Source organism: Microcaecilia unicolor, chromosome 9, assembly GCF_901765095.1.
Source record: "Microcaecilia unicolor chromosome 9, aMicUni1.1, whole genome shotgun sequence".
NCBI classification, from domain to species: Eukaryota; Metazoa; Chordata; class Amphibia; order Gymnophiona; family Siphonopidae; genus Microcaecilia; species Microcaecilia unicolor.
Genome location: NC_044039.1, coordinates 131053898 through 131074831, shown reverse-complemented (window position 1 = coordinate 131074831; position 20934 = coordinate 131053898). Strand labels below are relative to the sequence as shown.

At 41.0% G+C, this 20934-nt stretch overlaps 1 protein-coding gene across 1 annotated transcript in view; it reads left to right on the top strand.

Annotated features, from left to right (window-relative positions):
- DCAF5 (DDB1 and CUL4 associated factor 5) overlaps positions 1–12604 on the top strand; it is a 199239-nt gene extending 186635 nt beyond the window's left edge. Inside the window, exon 9 of the mRNA XM_030214437.1 lies at positions 10095–12604. Coding sequence (XP_030070297.1) covers positions 10095–11906 — 1812 coding nt within the window. The 3' untranslated portion in view covers positions 11907–12604. The remainder of the gene's footprint in view (positions 1–10094) is intronic.
- The last annotated feature ends 8330 nt before the right edge of the window (positions 12605–20934 follow it).

Below are 20934 nucleotides of genomic sequence, written 5' to 3'. Positions count from 1 at the left end.
TTGAGGGCGTAGACTTCACTGCGTTGGGTCTGTCTGAGGGTGTCTCCCGGGTCTTGCTTGCCTCTAGGAAGGATTCCACTAAAAAGAGTTACTTTTTCAAGTGGAGGAGGTTTGTCGTGTGGTGTGAGAGCATGGCCCTAGAACCTCGTTCTTGCCCTGCACAGAACCTGCTTGAATACCTTCTGCACTTATCAGAGTCTGGCCTCAAGACCAACTCAGTAAGGAATCACCTTAGTGCGATTAGTGCTTACCATTATCGTGTGGAAGGAAAAGCCATCTCTGGAGAGCCTTTAGTCGTTCGATTCATGAGAGGCTTGCTTTTGTCAAAGCCCCCTATCAAGCCTCCTGTTGTGTCATGGGATCTCAACGTCGTCCTCACCCAGCTGATGAACCTCCTTTTGAGCCACTGAATACCTGCCATCTGAAGTACTTGACCTGGAAGGTCATTTTCTTGGTGGCAGTTACTTCAGCTCGTAGGGTCAGTGAGCTTCAAGCCCTAGTAGCTCATGCTCCATATACCAAATTTCATCACAACAGAGTAGTGCTCCGCACCCACCCAAAGTTCCTGCCGAAGGTGGTGTCGGAGTTCCATCTTAACCAGTCAATTGTCTTGCCAACATTCTTCCCCAGGCCGTATACCCGCCCTGCTGAACGTCAGTTGCACACATTGGACTGCAAGAGAGCATTGGCCTTCTACTTGGAGCGGACACAGCCCAACAGACAGTCCGCCCAATTGTTTGTTTCTTTCGACCCTAACAGGCTAGGGGTCGCTGTCGGGAAACGCACCATCTCTAATTGGCTAGCAGATTGCATTTCCTTCACTTACGCCCAGGCTGGGCTGACTCTTGAGGGTCATGTCACGGCTCATAGTGTCAGAGCCATGGCAGCGTCAGTGGCCCACTTGAAGTCAGCCACTATTGAAGAGATCTGCAAGGCTGCGACGTGGTCATCTGTCCACACATTCACATCTCATTACTGCCTCCAGCAGGATACCCGACGCGACAGTCGGTTCGGGCAGTCGGTGCTGCAGAATCTGTTTGGGGTGTAAATCCAACTCCACCCTCCAGGACCCGAATTTATTCTGGTCAGGCTGCACTCTCAGTTAGTTGTTCTTCGTAGGTCAATTTCTGTTATACCCTCGCCGTTGCGAGGTTTAATTGACCTGGGTTCTTGTTTTGAGTGAGCCTGAGAGCTAGGGATACCCCAGTCGTGAGAACAAGCAGCCTGCTTGTCCTCGGAGAAAGGGTATGATACATACCTGTAGCAGTTGTTCTCCGAGGACAGCAGGCTGATTGTTCTCACCTTCCCTCCCTCCTCCCCTTTGGAGTTGTGTGTTTCATACTTTTTGCTAGTCATTCAACTGGCGGGAGCGGTCGCGCACGGGCGGGAAGACGGCCGCGCATGCGCGGTGGGCGTGCCCTGCGTGCTGACCGTCCCGCGAAGCTTATTTCCGGTTGGTGGGGGCTGCCGCGGACGTCACCCAGTCGTGAGAACAATCAGCCTGCTGTCCTCGGAGAACAACTGCTACAGGTATGTATCATACCCTTGGTGCTCAGCCACCTGGACTACTGTAATGCACTATACGCTGGCTGTAAAGAACAAACAATCAAGAAACTCCAAACAGCCCAGAACACAGCAGCCAGACTTATATTTGGAAAAGCAAAATATGAAAGTGCTAAACGCATTACGTTTAAGATTTGTACACTAGTTCACAAAATCATCCATGGAGATGCCCCAGCGTATATGTCAGACCTGATAAACTTACCGACAAGGAACGCCAAAAGATCAGCCCGCACGTTCCTTAATCTTCATCTCCCAAACTGCAAAGGTTTAAAATACAAACTTACACATGCAGCAAACTTCACCTACTTGAGTGCCAAGCTATGGAACGCACTGCCGCAAAACCTAAGAGGGATCTATGAATTAACAAACTTTCGAACATCACTGAAGACCATACAGAATAACAATTACAAATGTATACATCTCCCACATCTTTACTCAGATCTATTCTTATAATATGTGCTTGCTTTAAACTCTAATACGTTATTCAACATCTTTATGTAACAATAAGAGATTACGTTCTAATCTATCACCACCAAGATCGATTTATTGTAAGCCACATTGAGCCTGCAAAGAGGTGGGATAATGTGGGATACAAATGCAATAAATAAATAAATAAACCAAAGCTGCTTGGGTTCCAGCAGCCACTCTACTTAGTTATGGTGGAAGGGACCAATCAGAATTATGAGTAGAAATTAAAAATTAGAAACATTTGGCTGAAATAGAAATTGAGCAGCCAGATAAATTAGTGAAACTGAGAGCACCTGAAGCGCAAAAATGAACTTCTGATACATATTCGTAAACCCTGTGTGGTCACCATGGAAGAGTTTTGTTTTTCTTTGCAGATGTATAATGAAACAGTTATAACGATCATGGTTTGTCCCGATGATATCTTCCCATTTTTCCCACTATTACTGCACTGTGGGGCCCTTTTACTAAGCTGTGTAGTAAAATTAGGAATTACTGCGTGGCCCAGGCGGTAATTTCATTTTTTTACGCGCGTCCACAATGCGTGCCAGAAAATATATTTTATTTTGTGGCACTAACCGGGCAGTACTCAGCATTATATGCGCGCTGACGATTACCGCCTGGTTAACGCGTGAGACCTTACCACTAAGTGAATAGATGGCAGTAAGATCTGAGACCCAAAATGGATGCGCGCCAATTTTTATTTTGCTGCACGTCCATTTTCAGCAAAAAAAAAAAAAAGGTCTTTTTGCAGGCACGCTGAAAAATGGATCTGCACGTGTTCAAAACACTCACCTACACTATCGCAGGCCATTTTTCAACGCACCTTAGTAAAAGGACCCCTGTACCAGCAGTAATTGCAAAGGGCCAGATTCAGTAATGGACACCGAAAATTAGGCATCGAATTTCACACCGAACTTTAGGCACCGGCATTATGCCCGCTGAAAGCTGGTGTCTAATTTTTGACAGTTGGGCACACAAATCACAGTATTCTATAACATCACATCTAACTTCTTGGAACACTGCCTGATCCACCCAACCCCCCCCCCCCCCCTTTGGCCATGCCCCTTTTGACTTTCACACTAGAAAATGTAGGCATGGATGTTATAGAATAGCGACTAGGGTAGATGTGCGTGCTAATGCAAATTATTACCAATTAACTCCAGCTATTGATTTATTAATTTCTGTGTGCTTCTGCCATGGACACACCGATTTGAGCTCCTTATATAGAGTCTGGGGGAAAGTGTCTCATGCCTTCATAGAGACCCTCTAACCTCATTAATATTTCCTATCTCTACAGGTGAGTTGGACAGTGGTCAGGAAAAAGAAGAGGTTAACATTTTACGTTTGAACAGAGCTTGAGAAAGATAATATTTATAAGACATCCACAATATTTTTAAACCACAAGATAGGACATGAAAAGCTTTTGAACATATGGAACAAAAAGATGTATATTTTAGTTTGTACATTGTGCTCCCTGACAAGGTTAGACAATCAACACTTCAAATTCATTCTTTCTTTCGTTATTAAATGGCTTTTCTAAAGATCCTCTCATTCAAAAATCAGTGAATTCATGTTGGAAAAAGTGAAAGCAATGGCTTAACATAAAGCAAGCATTATTTTGAGCATAATTCAGTACATAAGCTGAAGAGACCTATACAGAACAAAACTTCCAGGAATAGCCTGATGATTAGAGCTGCAGGCCAAGGACCAGACAAGCCAAGGTTGAAATCCTGCAGCCTTATGACCTTGGGCAAGTCACTTAATTCTCCACCTTTGATCCTAAGGCCCACTGGGATAAGGAAATATATGCTGTACCTGAATGTAAATGCCTTGAGCTACCACTGAAAAGGATTGAGTTAAATGTAAATAATAAAATATCTGTATTTTTAATTCCATATCCTTCTTAGCATGTTTGGCAATTTCTGATGAATACAGTCTATAAATAGTACCTTGTGTGGTATAAAAAAATTGGTTCTCACCTGTAACAGGATTGATTAGGCGCACAAAGGGATGGCAGTTGCCATGCTGTCTGGCAATTCAAAATTAAATATGGTCTCTTACTCTAGCAGAGGCTTATTACTCCAGTGTCCAAATGTTAATCCCAACACTACATTCAAATTTATTCCCAATGGTGTAGCAAAACCTCAAAATCTCTACTCACAACATTTTCAAAGCTTAGAGCCTCAGCTGGCAACTCTTTTCACACGGGGGCCTCGCCTCAGTGATTCACCAAACTCTTCATCGGCTATTTCACTAATACTATAAATCCATATTTAAAATCTCTCATTCTTATGTACTTTTAAATATTTGGTTAACATTTGTTTAATTCTTAAGTAACTTTGAAGATGCTTGCCAATAATGCCGACATGGGCCATGTTTCGCAGTGTGAGCTGCACCAGAACAAGTCTTCTAAATCAATAATGTTCTAGAACGCCAACAGCATAGGATAGGAGTGGAATGTTATTGATTTAGAGGACTTGTTCTGATGCAGCTCACACTATGCAGTAGTTGTTTTATTATTTTATCTTGAGAGTGCTTAGACATGTCTGTCTCATAGTTTATTCTTGAATATTCAGGTAAAGTGTTCCAGTGGAATTTCTTCTTAAAATCTAAGTTGAACTATTGGGAGGTTCAGTGAATTTGATAAAGATTTTAAAGGGGGATAACTAAGGCTTCCAGGTTTCTAATTCTGTGTTCTATATCTGTTACACTAATAGTTTCTAACCTAGAGAACTAATTGAATTTGAATTTTGAATTTTTTTTTTGTTGTTTCTTGCCTTTCCAAGTTCAAGGTAAGTTATTCCCCTGTCCAAGTGGACTTAGTTCTTTTTAACCATTCCATAAACAGTGGGCACTTCCTACTACAATACTTGGTAATTGCTCTTTAAAGCCACAATTTTATAGCAGGATGCCTATATGGGAAGTTTGGAAAAGGCACTATCTTTATAAAGACAACATAGATACTTATGTACTTTTGAGGCATATTTTCAAAGCACTTAGACTTACAAAGTTCCATAGTAACCTATGTCCATATTCACCATCAGGCCATAAGTTCTAAATCATATCATAATCTTTTCTAGTCCCCTGGGGAATATCATGCAATAAGCTATCCACATTATGGTCCACTGGAATAATCAACTTAAGATCATTCACATAGATATAGCCCTCCCAACTTAATTCTCTAATAACTCTTCCCAATGGTTAAAAAAATATATTAAACAACTGTGTGAAAAGGACAGAGCCTTGAGGTACCCCAATCCCATAGATTTTCCCTTTTGATGAAACTGGTCCTGTCTCCACCCATACTACCCGACCTTCTAAAAAAAAAAAAAGTTATCCAATTCAACTACAACATAACACCAGCCTGGAGTTACTAAATCAAAGACTGCAGAAAGGTCCACTAACAATAGTAAAACCTCAACACCCTCTAGTAAGTAACATAAAATGGAATCCTCTACACCTACTAAAAAAGTATCTGTGCTGTGTTCCCTCCTGAATCCTGACTGAACCGAATCTAATCAATCATGGCCTTCAAGAAAGTCTTCAGTTTGATTCGTCACAATTTTGTCCATCAGTTTAGGCAGCCAAGCAGTCTCTAGAATCTCTATCCTTTCCCTTCAATATTGATTTAATTGCTGATCTTTTCCACAAAACAGGAACTACTCCTTCTAATAAAGATAAATTCATCGTTGCCATCAATAATAGCAGACCTCATTCATTCAGACCTCTCTCCACTGCCAATGGAGTGGAGAGCAGTCCTGGGTTAAGTTTCCTCACTATAGATTGTACTTGATGAAACAGGATTAAAATCAAGCATCTGTTCTTCCTACAACCAATTAATCTTTTTCACCTCCTTGAGCATTGATACTTAACCTTCTGAAAGAAACAATCGCATAATGAATCGCTCAAAAAAATCTTTCCTGAGACTAAAGTCCTCTTTATACTTCCACTAATTTATTCATTACTCCAAATAATTCTCTTACAAAATTATTGACTGAAAATCTTTTCTAAAAAGAAGTAGGCCTTTTTCTCTTCCCTAATACGCTTTAAACATTTATGATTTAACAAATACCACTCCCTCCTAACCTCTATAACACTTATTTTCCTTCAACACCTCTCCTATTGCTTTTTCTTTTTCTTAAGATCTAGCACCTCTTCAGATGGTCTAAATCCTCCCTTATTTTCCCTCACCCTAATACCTTCAACAGTGTCACCCTATCCAAACTACCTATAAGTGACTGATCCCACACCTGTATGGGTATTTCCTGGGTTACCCTTTGTGGGCCTGAGGCCTACGTTGTGCTCTAAATCTTGCTTTGAGCTATACTGACTTGCATCTTTGTGGAAGATGGGTTGAGCTATCAAGGACACGGCTTGACTAAATACCATCTTGTCTTTTTTCACTGTGTGGACCTGAGGAGCTTCCCACCATGGATAACTGAAACAACCTTGGGAGGCAACATTATATCTGTACCACTTAGAACCAGTTCTACCCTGGATGAAGAAGCAGCCAGACCATTGACCATGATGGATTGTTTGGCAGATCCTTGATCAGTGCAGAAAAAGATCCAGAGTCTGTTGTTGGAGAAGCTATTCCTGACAGGTACTCAGAGGAGTTGCAAGAAGGAATTAGTGAACCTTCAGCGGTCTAACACACCGAACTCTGTGCAACATCAAGATAATTCAAGTGCTGCAGGCACAAGAGGAGGAGATTTATGGTTGTGCTGTGGACCCTATATACTGATGAACTCTGATTTTCTTGTCTGAGAAAATCCTCCTGACCATCTTGCTTCCGCAGTCTTGGCTTGTGGTTCTAAACCAGCTGAAGCTGGGGGGAAAGAGAGTCCGTCATTCCTGAGAAAGGGGACAGTCCTTGTACTCAACCCACTAGATGAGTTTGGACCAGTCCTATGGGTTTGGGTAGCTAGAAATCTTTCTTTGAAAAGCAAAAAGGGAAGGCTAATTGGCATGTGTGGGCTGTATATTTGTGCCAATATTTTGTGAATGATTCTTTCTTAGGAAAACAATTATTATAGCTTTCATTAAAATCACCACAATTGCGAGCGGACCTCTGCCTTTAAATCTAATACTTCTCCCCATCCCTCCATGTTACGTCCCAGTGGAACATATACAATTAATAAGCATCAACCTTGTATCCCATACCTAACAGCATATATTCTACACCTTCTACTTGGTGAATTTTGATCTTAAACTACCCTATAGTTTCTTTGTGTGGAGGAGTAGCCTCGTAGTTAGTGCAGCGGACTTTGATCCTGGGGAACTGGGTTTGATTCCCACTGCAACTCCTTGTGACTCTGGGCAAGTCACTTAACCCTCCATTGCCCCAGGTACAAATAAGTACCTATATATACTATGTAAACCGCTTTGAATGTAGTTGCAAAAAAACACAGAAAGGCGGTATGTCAAGTCCCATTCCCTTTCCCTTTAAATTCTAATGCCATATCTCCATCCCACTTTTTTTGTTTCCTGTTCTGAAAGAAAGCTTAAAAACCAGGAGGACACAACTCTGATTTCACCCTGTACAGATAGCCATGTTTGTCAGTGATTACAAAAAAAGGCCAAAGGTAGATCCTTAATTACATCCTCCACAGCAAACCCTTTTGAATAAGAGATCTTACGTTAAGAATTTTAAATGCACTTCAATCATATGTGAGGGCTACATATGTTTTTCAGTGTTAAGCAACATTTTGAGCATTTAAAATAATAAGAGTACGCACATAGTGAATCTCTTGTAGGCAGGGCCGGCCCAAGAGTATCAGACATTTTAAGCAATCCTTTAGTCTTGTATTCTCCAGTAGCCCAGCATCTCTCTTTCCCTACCCCTTCCTCAGATGTTCAGTATTTCTCTTTCCTATCCCTACCCCCCCAGGTGGCCTGTGTTTCTCTTTCGTTTTTCTACCCTCCCCATGGAGTCTAACATTACTTTTTCCATTCCCTACTCTCTCCCAGGTGTCCAATATCTCTGCTTTCCTCCCCACCCCCCCATCAGGTCCAACATCACTGTTTCCCTTCCCTATCTCCTCCCTTCCTTTTCTCCCTGCCACCACCACTCTACCCGTCATCCTCCGCCCAGGTCTACATTTCAGAACCAAATACAGTTGGGGCAGCAGGCCATGCACTCAAGGCTTGCTGCGTCCTACTCCTTGTGACAAAATTCTTGTCTTAGAGGGCAGGACACGGCAGTTCTCAAGCGTGTGCAGTTACTCAAAGGCCTGCCACCATGCTGACAGCATCTGTTTAGTGCTGCTTCCTACAGTACCAGCATCACTCTGCTCCCTCTGAATTCTGCCACCCTAGGCAGATGCCTAAAGGTAGGGCCAAAGATTGTTATGCTTTGCTGGCAGTTGGTTGGATAAATTTATAGTTCTAGTTTCTTAGATTTTAAGGGGCCTTTTTGCTAAAATGCAGTAAGTTGTTATACTTACCATGCTTAACAGCAAATAGTAATGCGAAAGTGCAAGACTGTGTGGTAACTGTTGGGGGTGTGCTTAGTATGTCCTCTGCAGTTGGCAACCTGAAAATTTCTTTACCACACATTAAAACTGCTCACAACACTTATGAGCACAAATGCACTCACCATTGCCTTGTGTAGTCCAGCCCTTTAACCTGCTCTAAGATAGCATGCAGTTAATGCACGAACTGTCATGCCACCACAGTAACAGTTACCACACTTGTGCAGTAACAACCAGGGCCGTGCCAACACGGTAAGCGAGGTAAGCATGGCAGGAGGGCGCCATCCTCTGGGGGGCGCCCCGCCGCACCATGCTTACCTCGCCCTCTTCTCCCCAGATCCTTGTCCTTTTTTTTTGTTTTGTTTAAATTTACCTCTCCGGCGCGTGGCAGCGTAGCATTAGTGAGGAGGCGGCGCTCCCCTGCCCCGACATGTCAGTCTCTTCCCTTCGCTCGGTTCCGCCTTCTTCTGACGTCAGAAATGACGTCAGAAGAAGGCGGGACACTGAGCGAAGGGAAGAAGACACGTCGGGGCGGGGGAGCACCGCCTCCTTCTCACTAAAGCTACACTGCCACGCGCCGGAGAGGTAAATTTAAACAAACAAAAAAAAAAGGACAAGGATCTGGGGAGAAGAGGGCGGGTAGTGTAGCGATCGTTTCAGGGGGGGGGGGCGCGCCAGCGGGGCCAACTGCAGGGGGCGCCGGAGACCCTAGGCACGGCCCTGGCAACAACACAGGTTAAGGCCCTGAAGTTTTGAAAATGTCGATGCTTCTGCACTTTTTATTTGTTCAGGTTCCCTTATCTGGCCTTTTGGTTTGCAAGCACTGGAGTAATAATATATTTAATCAACAAGCCTTTTCCAATCTTCTTCCTCTATATCATATTTATATTTGCACTCCTTATTTACTGCTTTACTCGTAGCATAGCAAGTGCAATAAATATTTCCAAACAAACCTGTACTGACAATGTGAACTCTAGGCAATAGTTTCACAAACTGGTTTCCTAAAATCTTTCTCACAAACTATGTGGGAAATTTACTTAGGTGTGCTTAAATACAAAAACAGAGGGAGAAGAGAAATAGGACCTAGCAATAGAGGAGCTCCTGAGATTCTGCAGCATTTTTTTCCCTACAAAGGGCCCTTTTGTTATATGCATTCATTCAGCATCAGACTTGTTGATGTGATTTAAATGTGCTAAAGGATGACATGCCAGTCCACATCATGACAATGATCCTCGTTTCCTTGGAAACAAGTAGATTCACTGATAAAGTTTAATGCTGTCTTATCAGGAGTAAGTACACAACACATTGTATAAAAGCAGAATACTGCAGGCATGGAGAAATGATGTAGGTATCTGCAATGTTTAGATAATGGAGAACTCGATTAGGTATGTTCATGCTGAAAAGCATTCATAACTTGATAAATGGAGATATTCTATTAAAAGAATGTTTGTATAAAACTGATATATTTTGATATTGTTAAATAAGGACAGCATGCTTACATTTTGTGTACTATTTGTTAAATCTCAACCATAATGGATAATTCAGTGGTAGATAAATAATAATGTTTTTTAATGTGTTATTTCTTTTTAGATATGGAGTCCTTACAAGCAGCCTGACTGCTCTGGAGATCTGGATGGTAGAATAGAAGATGATTCACGTTGTTTGTATACGCACGAAGAGTACATCAGTCTTGTGCTTAACAGTGGCAGTGGCCTATCCCACGATTATGCCAACCAGTCTGTGCAAGAAGATCCAAGAATGATGGCTTTCTTTGACTCACTGGTACGCCGGGAGATAGAGGGGTGGAGCTCTGACTCAGATAGCGATAGCACCATTTTACAGCTTCACGGTGTAAGTGAGCGCTCAGGTTTTAGTGACTCAGAATCTTCTGCCTCTCTGCCACAGTCCCCTCCACAATTAGCAGAAGAGTCTGATGAGGCTGCATATAATTTAGGGACCCCAGGGTCAACTGAATCTCTGCCTACCAGAAAAGATGTGTCATCACGTCAGCAGAGGTTATCTTCCCTCAGAAGATACCAAGATAAACGTTTGCTGGCACTTTCTAATGAGTATGATTCTGATGATAATGCTTGTGAAACAGAGGTGGAGACAGACCTTTTCCCAAGGCCCAGATCACCTAGTCCTGAAGAAAACGTATCTAGTAGTTGCACTAGCAGTAGCAGTAGTGAGGATGAGGAAGAATTAAATGAACGACGAACATCAACACGTCAGCGTAATGCCTTGAGATGTCGACAAAAGCTGCAGAATGAACAGAAGACTGGCATGAAGTCAGAAAATGAAAATACTTATATAGGTGAAGACATCTACGATTATCCCCAGATAAAAGTGGATGATCTTTCATCATCTCCGGCTTCTTCACCTGAGATGAGACCTATAGATGTAAAGGTTCCCAAAGAAAAGGCTGTTCCATGCCCAAACATTGAGTCAGTAGAGAGGAAGATCTACAAAGCTTACAAATGGCTTCAGTGTTCTTATATATCTTATTCCGCTAGTAAAGATGGAGAACCTTCACATGGAGATGGAGTTAATGAGGAAGGAATACCAGGGACTAGTGGAAGGAACAGTGCTACCCCTTCTTCAGTCAGGGAGGATGCAAGTAGTTTGTGTTTGTTAGCATCTCATGATACTAAAGATCTTCCTCCTGAAGGTCATGGAAAAGAATTTTTTAAACATTGTACTTTGAAAGAAAACACTAGTAATAGCCAAGGTCTAGGACATGAATTTGACAATCGGCGTGGGTTAGAAGATCCAGAAAACTGTTCTCAAGACACCAGTATTGGCTCCATGGACCATTCTTTTGAAACTAAAAAGCTTAATGGCAAAGCTGTCTGCAAAAGTATGAGCAACCGTACAGATGAACAATGCAGTCAAAGTACTGCCCTTGTAGAGCAAAAGAACATCCAGAGATGTCAACTAATACCAATCCTGCACTCCATCATAATCCCAAAGGAGTCCTTCTGTCCTGTCACATCTAGTAGTGGATCAGATAATTGTGCCAAAACCCAGACTGATGAAACTGAAGAGAGGGGTCTTGAGACCCCCTGTGCAGGTCACAATAATGGCCATATACTCCCCTGCTTTTCATATCTCAGCAACAACGGACAGAGTTTTGGAAATGAGGAAACAGTCACTGGTTCACAGTTTCATTTAAATGCAGATGTGATCAACCTGGAACAGACAAGTGGGACCCTGCATAAAGACAGCTGTTTGTCCGATATGGACTCTAATGCTTATGACTCAAGTACAAAAGATGATATTACAGATTTGCACCTGACGGACACTGTGAGTCACCGAAATCTTGGGGGACTGAAAAGGACCAGAGCAGATTATGAAGACACAGATTCAGAGAACTCTTCGTCAGAAAAGAAATTAAAAACATAATAAACAAAAAATGTTTAGAACTCTCTGAAAAAAGTATTAAAACCTGATGAACCTGGTTCAGAAATGGTGTGTTTCTGATGATCCGTTACATTCTTAAATGGGTCTGTTTTAGTTGTTGACAGCTTATGCTATACAAAAATCCAACCATTTCCTTGATTACAAGATCCATTTATAGTTTACTCTTACAAGGTTCTGTTTAAGTCAGTCCTTGTTGAGGTAGGTATCTTTGTGTGTGTATATGTGCAAGTTTGTTCAGCCACCCAGCTTGCGGTTTAAGAAATTGTCTTTTGCTTGGAGGATTTTTGTAAGCTAGCTTTGATAATAGTGAAGGGTTTTCTAATCTTACAATGAATATTGTCGGATCACACCATTAGGATTCTTGGAGCATTGCGCAGCAAGTAGAAATTGTCATCTGATTTTCCAATTTACTTACAAGAAAGCAGTTTTACTTTGTTATATCTTGACAATAAAAATCTCTGTATAATTCTGATGACAAATAGGAAAATTTGAATTAAAGCACTTACAATGATGGCCTTTAATAAGGTAATTTCAGAACTAATACAGTAAATAGAAAGCATTTTCTTTTTGCAAGTCTAATTTTTTTATGTTAAACTTCGTTTTAATGATGACTATGTGCACTGCAGTAAAATTTGAATTGTTTGCAAATGAGGTAAAGATAAGGCTATTTTAACCAATAACACATCTTGTCTACATCTACTTCATTCCCAACAGGGGCTGTTTTACAGTTTCATGTAATCTTTCAGAAGTGGGTTGTAGCAGAAATTTGCTCGCACCTTAAAGCAGTGCTCACGAACATCCACAGCAAAACACTAAGAGGGTCTTTTACTAAGGCGCACTTACATTTTTAGCACTCACTAAACATTAGAGATGCCAATGTATTCCTATGGTGGTCGTCTCTAACATATAGGCACGTGCTAAAAACATGAGTGTTCCTTAGTAAAAGACCCCCTTCTAATGGGGATATATAATAGCTCTATTACGTTCCCAAAGTCAAGGGCTGTAATAGGTATTGATTTATACTGTCACAAGATGAGCATGTAGCAGAAGCAAGTCAAATGTGTTAAACTGTGAGAGAGGAATTAGAGAGTGAGAACAAAGTACAGTTGTATAGCATTTTATCTGATTCAGTATACTGATGTGAGGAAGGAGATGGGAAAGTAAAGCATTAATTTACTGCACCGGAGTGTTTCAAGTATGTTTCCCAGGACAGCATGCCTGCTTAAAAATGACAGCCTTCATTTAGTTATGTGGGTCTAATAAAGTTTGCATTTGTACTTTTAGGGCTTCAAAATAAGAAAGTAAAATAAAGGGAACTTGAAGTTGGTTTTGATGTTTAACTTCCCATTTCCCTACAATGTGAAAGTTAACTGTCATTGCTGAGGCTGGACTTCAGTGAAGCATCAAGGGCTCCTTTTACTAAGCGGCGGTAAGCCCAGCGCAGGCTTACCGTTTGCTATACAGGAAGTACCACCCCTAGCGTGCCATCATTTCTGGCGCTACAAAAATGTTTGTAGCGCCGGAGTGTATCCAGCTGTAATCGGGCAGTGCCACGCACTGCCTAGTTACCACCGGGTTAACGCAAGAGCCCTTACCGCCACCTCAGTGGATGGTGGTAAGGGCTCCCCCCACCCCCCCCAAAATGGCCACGTGGCAAGTGCTTTACTTGCCATTTCTTGTAGGAAAGTGAGACTTCCCTTTTACCAACACCAGTGCCGGCCCCCTTTTACCGCAGCTTGGTAAAAGGGGCCCCAAGTGTTTTACCAGTGTCTTATGACCATCAGTACAGGAAGAGGCAAGGCTGTATACAAAAGTTTCAAAGAGAAGAAAGTTAAGTAAAATAGGAAAGAAGCATAGACTAAAACTGATGAGAAATAAGCTCAATTTCATTCTCATGATGACTTCTCGCCACATGAAAAAATATGACCAGAGTAATACTGAATGAAATAGCAAGAGGGTGAAGGGGAAGCCATGTGTGAATTCAGGCAACATGATTAAAATGCAAGAGGAATGAAAAATAACCAGAGGCATGTCATGATGACTAAGCAGAGATGTGGGGGGTTTTGAGAAATTTCAGATTGAAAAATTTTCCCATGCAGATTTGTTTTTCGCACTTGCATAGAATTTAGCATAAAAAATTTTCTTGGAAAACTTTGGGCCCCTTTTACTAAAGTGCACCAGCAATTCCAGTGCAGCAAATTTGACAAAGCCCATTCAAATTAAATGGGCTGCATCGCATTTGCCATGCAGGGAATCACTAGCACAGTAAAAGGGGCCCTTTATTTGATATTTTTCCTGATGCCCTAAATAGATTTGTAGTCTGAATTGGCATGGTATTTATCTTATTTATTTAGTTTAAAAATTAACCACCACTATATTATTTATATTATTCTCTCACATGGATTCTCAGTTTTTTTTCAAGTCGCTAATGGTTCAACTTGAATATTTTGATTAAGGAGAAGAAAATCAATAAGTATGATTTAAGCATTATACTGAAACAGATTCAAAGCTTGAGATTGCAAAGCTTGGCTAATATTACATTGGTATCCATTCACTGTTAATAGAATTTTAGAAATGGAAAATTTTCCACCCGCTTCTCTGGTTCTGAGGAAAACTGTAAAACAAATTTTAAAATACCCTGGTCAAAGAAGTTATTTTAACATGATCTATCACATGGTGTTTTAATTACTCCATGTTATATGCTGTGGTAAACATTAATGCTGGGAGATATAGAGAGGACCACCATCATAGCTGGCTTCTTTTGTCTCATTTCTTGGCCTGAGAAAACTTGGGGACCCTTTTACTAAGCCGCGTAAGCGTCTGCGCACACCAAAATGGAGTTACAGCCCGGCTACTGCGTGGCTCTTGCGGTAATTTCATTTTTGGCAAGCGTCCAATATGTGCATCTGAAAAATAATTTTTATTTTCAGACTGCGCAGGTCATTACCGCCCGATTACTGCATGAGACTTTACCACTAGGTCAATGGCTGGCGGTAAGGTCTCAGACCCAAAATGGACACGCGGCAATTTTCATTTTGCTGCACGTTCAGTTTTGGCAAAAATTTAAAAAAGGTATTTTTTACAGGTGCGCTGAAAAATGATTGTGCGCGCACCCAAAACACGCGTCTACAGTACCGCAGGCCATTTTTCAGCACGCCTTTGTAAAAGGGCCCCTTGGTTAACCATTACATTTAAAATTTTATGAACACTGGGGAAAAATACTTCCTTTTGCACATATCATTTGGAATAATAAATCAGTACCTGTTCCTTTTTACATCTTTGAACAAATTCTGTAATAACTTGGAATTTCTTTCAATTTCATGTAAGAATAAATGACTGTAATTCTACCTTAATTTGATTACTGATAACCTCATACAGCTGTAAATTTTGAAATTTTGAACATTAGTAACTTAAGATTGCAAAACAGATAATTCTTTCTTTAAAGTTTATTAAATTGGAAACCTTGTTTATCCTTTTGTATTAGAAGTAGTAATCGCTTATGTTTTTAACCACTTCCAGTTAAGTATTTTCATGTGGTCAATCATTGTCAACAAGAATTGTTTAAATTTATAGATTTTATTGAAATAACATCTCAAGTACAACATAGAGCCTCCGACTCAATAACAAAGTACAACTTATAATATACCTTTTACTCTCAGCTTTACATTGCTATTTATCCCCCATTATCCCCCTTCCCTCCCCCTCCCCCCCCTTCACTTCTCAATAGTCCAATTCCCCCCTACTCTTTGTTTACAAACGTTCCACAAATGGGCATGCACAAAGTAAACTTTGAAAATGGGGAAGAAGTTTATCCCATTCGACTTTGAAAGCACAACATGTCAGTCCTAAAGTAGTCTGGCCAAGAAATATGTGCTGGATAAAGGAATATTGTCCTGTAAGACTGACCAGTTCTGTATTTCACTCTTGAACTGAAGTTGCGTACTGAATATGGAAAACTGAATCAACCTCAACATAACTTGGTACCAGTGAAAAAAAGGGCACACTTTCGAATTGACCTTTGGAGTTTTGACTGCTCTTAAGTAAGGAACATAGGACCATTTTTCATTGTTTTGTTTTGGGGGGGGGGGGGAGTTTACCAGAGAAAGTGTCTTAAAGGTTGTGTGTGTTGTGTTTTTGCTTTGTTTTGTTACTGTGGATTCTATGAATGTGATGGTCTAGCAATTTCCTCCAGCATATTGAAATCAGTCTCATTTCTTCTACTTGTCTCCTTCCTCCTACTGTTATCACTGCACTCTGTCCCATGCATGTTTAAATTGTCATAGTTGGTTGCTACTAGCTCTACTGGTAGATTGTTCCAGGCATCTGCTCCCGATAAAGAAATATTGTTTCCTCTTTCCATCTGTATCATGACCCCTTGTTTTTGAATTTCCTGATTTGTGGAAAATTTCACTTTCCTGTACTTTTACTGAAGCCTGCCAAATATTTAAATGTGTCTGTTTTATTCCCCTTTTTCCATTCTTCCTTATGACAAGTATATTTTGAATAGCTTATGTTTCTCTCTGTAGAGTTTGTGTTGCAGCCATGATGTAGCCTTTCTCTGTACCAATTCCATCCTTTCCAGTTTCCTTATGTTTTGGCCTCCCTGTAAAAAGGGTGAGGGTCTTTCAGTAGTGACCTATACAACATCAATATCTACTTTTTCCAGCTGATCATACCTCTGTTTAAGCAACCAAATATATCTAATTTGGAATTTATATTCCATTTTATTTATTTTTGTATTTATTTATAACCTGCATACTCCTAAGTGGTTTACATAAAAAAAATACATAAAAACCCAACATAAAACCATCACAATAAAATCTAACAAATATAGTGAGACACATCTTGTAGAAATAGATGGATAGATGGGTTTTCAATGCCTTTTTGAATTGCTGCAGAATAGCACACAATCGCAAGTGTTCTGGAAGTTTATTCACACCAAAGGTCCTGCTATGGAAAAGGCAGTAGATATCATTTTACAAAATGTACGCCAACTGACAAAGCAACTTTACCCTGAGGATTTAAAGGTGGGTTACAAACTATATGCAATTGATAAACTTAACAATAAAGTACATTTGATATAATTCCGTCCTGTAATAACCAGTGCTGGTACAGTATAATTCTATACTACATGATCACGAACAGCATCTGAATATACTGTTGGTTTTCCTATCTGCTTTATTATATTAACTGTCCACCTCAGTCATATAAAATAATTACTCCTAGATCTTTTAACTTTTTTCTGTGCTTAGATTAATGGATTTCTGCATCTGAAATGCATGATTTTGCACATTAGCAAAGAAGCTTATTTTCCAAACCTCTAACAATATTTTCAGGTGTTTTGTTTTGTTTTTCTAAATCCCGTTTGCTGTTACAGATTTTGCATCATATCGATATAAGTATATATATCCCTCATGTTTCTAATAAAAATGTTGAAAAGAACTGGTCTTAATACTAAACCCTGGGAATACCCTGCTGCTTATTGTACCTTCATTAGACTAGATTCCTTTGACCACTTCTGTCGGCATCCTGCCACTCAACCAATGTATATGTTTAACCTTTAAAGGTATCGAGGTTGAATTTAGATGCCTGCAACAGTAAAACTGAAATTTAATGTGGACAAATGCAAAGTGATGCGCATTGCGCAGAATAATCCAAATATAGTTACTTGATGCTAAGATCCACCTTAGGAGTCAATGCCCAAGAAAAAGATTTAGGTGTCATCATAGAAAATACACTGAAATCTGCCCAGTGTGTATTGGTGGCCAAAAAGCAGACAGGCTTTTAGGAATTATTAGAAAAGGATGATAAATAAGACCAAAAATACTGTAATGTCTTTGTATTGCTCCATGGTGCAACCACACCTTGAGTATTGTGTGCCGTTTTGGTTGCTGTATCTTAAAGATGTAGCAGAATTGGAAAAGGTTCAAAGAAGGACAACCAAAATGATTGATTAAGGGGATGGAATTCCTCTCATATGAGGAAAGGCTTAAGATGGTTAGGGTTCTTCAGCTTGGAAAAGAGATGGCTGAGTTGGAGATATGATAGAGGTCTACAACATTCTTAGTAGAATGGGTAAACATAAATTGATTTTTTACTCTTTCAGAAAGTACAATGACTAGGGGACAGTCAAGGAAGTTACATGGTACTACTTTTAAAACGAACACAAGGAAATATTTTTTTCACTCAATGAATAGTTAAGCTCTGAAACTCATTGCCAGAGGATGCGGTATCAGTGGTTAGTGTATCTGGATTTAAAAAAGGTTTGAACAAGTTCCTGGAGGAAACATCCATAGACTGCTATTGAGAGACATGGGGAAAGCCACTACTTGTCCCTGGGATCAGTAGCATGAATGTTGCTTCTATTTGTGATTCTGTCAGGTACCTGGGATCTGAATTGGCCACTGCTGGAAGCAGGTTACTGGGTTAAATTGACCATTGGTTGACTCAGTATGGCTATTATGTTCACCTGTTTTCCTAATAATTAGTTTATTGGAATATTTCTTCATATAATGCTATTGCCCAGAGTCATATATATACATGTGTGTTTGTGTGTGGTTTATTCTCTGATTCTATGTGGTTGTGTTCATACGCTGAACAAATCCCCTATCATATAGCTGGCATTTACACATTCACCTGAGAATCTATTAAGGTTTGGCTAAGTATAACACTTACAAAATAGTATTTTCCCCTACTTTTGGCAGTCCTAAAGAATTGTGTGCTTTTAATTTCATGACAAGGGAGCCCTTATAAAACTATGAAGCACATAACCAGGGTATAAGAAAGCAATTAAACTAGCTAAATTAAGAATGAAAGAAACATTGTTACAAATGGTGATGGGGAATTCTATAGGTCCTATTGTGTACAGAGTGGGAAACAAGGCTATGGATGCTAGGAGCCAAGTAGAAATTCTAAAGGAACATCTTTTGCTTCAGTATTTACAGAGAAAGGCCTTTTGAGGAAGATAAACTAACGTGGAAGGGCATTTTCGATATGGTATCTAAATCTGAATTTGGATGTTTTACATAAAACATCCAAATTCTGAACAGGAAAGAAGGTCATTTTCGAAAAAGAAAAATGTCTGTCTTTTTTTTTTTTTTTAATACTATGGACGTTTTGTGATTTGGATGGTCTTTTTTTTTTTTTTTTTGGTCCATTTTGGGGAAAAAACGTACAAGTGCAAAAGGTACAAAATCAAGCCATTGGGATGTAGGAGGAGCCAACATTTTTAGTAGACTGGTCCCCCTGACATCCCAGCCCAGCAGTAGGTCACCCTAGGGGGCACTGCAGTGAACTTCATAAAATGCTCCCAGGCAGGGCCGCCAAGAGACTGGGCCAGGGCAAGGCCAGCTCCGCCCCCCCGAGGCCGCCACGCCGCAGTCCCCAATCTCCACCCCCGGCCCCGTCAACATCCCCCCTCCATCCGCCACCGGGCCAGGCCCCCTGCATTCAAATCATAGTGCCTCACCTCCATGTGAAAGCACAGCAGCGGCAGATCGCCTCCTTTTGGGCCTTCCCTCCCTGTATCCCGTCCTCACGCAAGTTACATCAGATGAGGGCGGGACACAGGGAGGGAAGGCCTGAAGGGAGGCAATCTGCCGCTGCTGTGCTTTCACACGGAGGTGAGGCGCTGTGATTTGAATGCAGGGGCCCCAGCCCGGTAGTGGACAGTCGACGGAGCCGCGGGCGGGTGAGACCAGGGACTGCGGCGCTGGGCCCCCCTTGGAGGCCCGGGGAGTTTTGTCCCCCCTGCCCACCACTCTCGGTGGCCCTGCTCCCAGGTACACATCTGACCATTGCTCCCTTTGTCTGCTGAGCCCCCCCCCCCCAAAACCCACTATCCCCAACTGTACACCACTACCATAGCCCTTACAGGTGAAGGGGGCACCTATATGTGGGTACAGTGGGTTTCTGGTGAGTTTTGGAGGGCTAGCAGTTTCCTCCACAATTATAACAGACAGGGAGAGGTAGGAGGCTGGGTCCACCTGTCTGCAGTGCACTGCACCCAACAATAGACTACTCCAGGGACCTGCATGCTGTTCTGATGGACCCGAGTATAACATCTGAGGGTGGCACAGAGACTGGCAAGTAATGTTTTTCATCACATTTTTTGGGGTGGGAAGGGGGTTAGTGACCACTGGGGGGAATAAAGGGAGGTCATTCCTGATTCCCTCCGGTGGTCATCTGGTCATTTAGGGTACCATTTTGTGCCTTATTTGTAATAAAAACAGGTCTAGCTCAAAATGTCAGTTTTAGTCCTGGACATTTTTGTTTTGTTCCATTATGGCTGAAAAATATTTAAGTCTTAGGAATGGCCAAGTCCTGCCCTGAACACGCCCACTTGAGATTTGGATGGACTTCATAGAAAAACGTCTAAAAATAGGTTTTGAAAATATTGATTTGGACATTTTTGTGAGAAAAACGTCCAACTGCAGACTTGTCAGTTTTTAGACATTTTTCTCTTTTGAAAATGAGCCTGATGGTCACTACTGAGGAACGAGTTAAAGAGAAAACAAGGGCACATAATATTAAGAGATTGGCTAGAGGCAGAGCTAGCCCAACTGTTAGGTAAGACTAGGTGGTTACTTTGAGCAGTGGGGGAACAGTCAAAGCAAAATGGTAGATCCTGACAACTGCACAAAAAGAACCATCAATGTATGCTTCTATCTGTAGGAAAGATGGGTAGTTTTCAAATAGTCTATTGCAGCAGCCCAGACTGCAACTAATTAATCAAAAAGTATTATAGAAAATATATATTTTTTTTTTTGTTACATTTGTATCCCACATTTTCCCACCTTTTTGCAGGCTCAATGACTATTGGACTTAATGTGACTATTGGACTCAGTGGAACAGGTTTATCAGGACTGCCAAAGGGTATATGTAGTCTTCATTTGCATGAATGGATCCTTAATAGAACCAAGAAATAATAGACTATTATCAGTTATAAGAGAAGTTGGAGAAGAAGGCAATAGGGAGATTATTACAAAGAAAGCATGGTTTTAGGATTGAC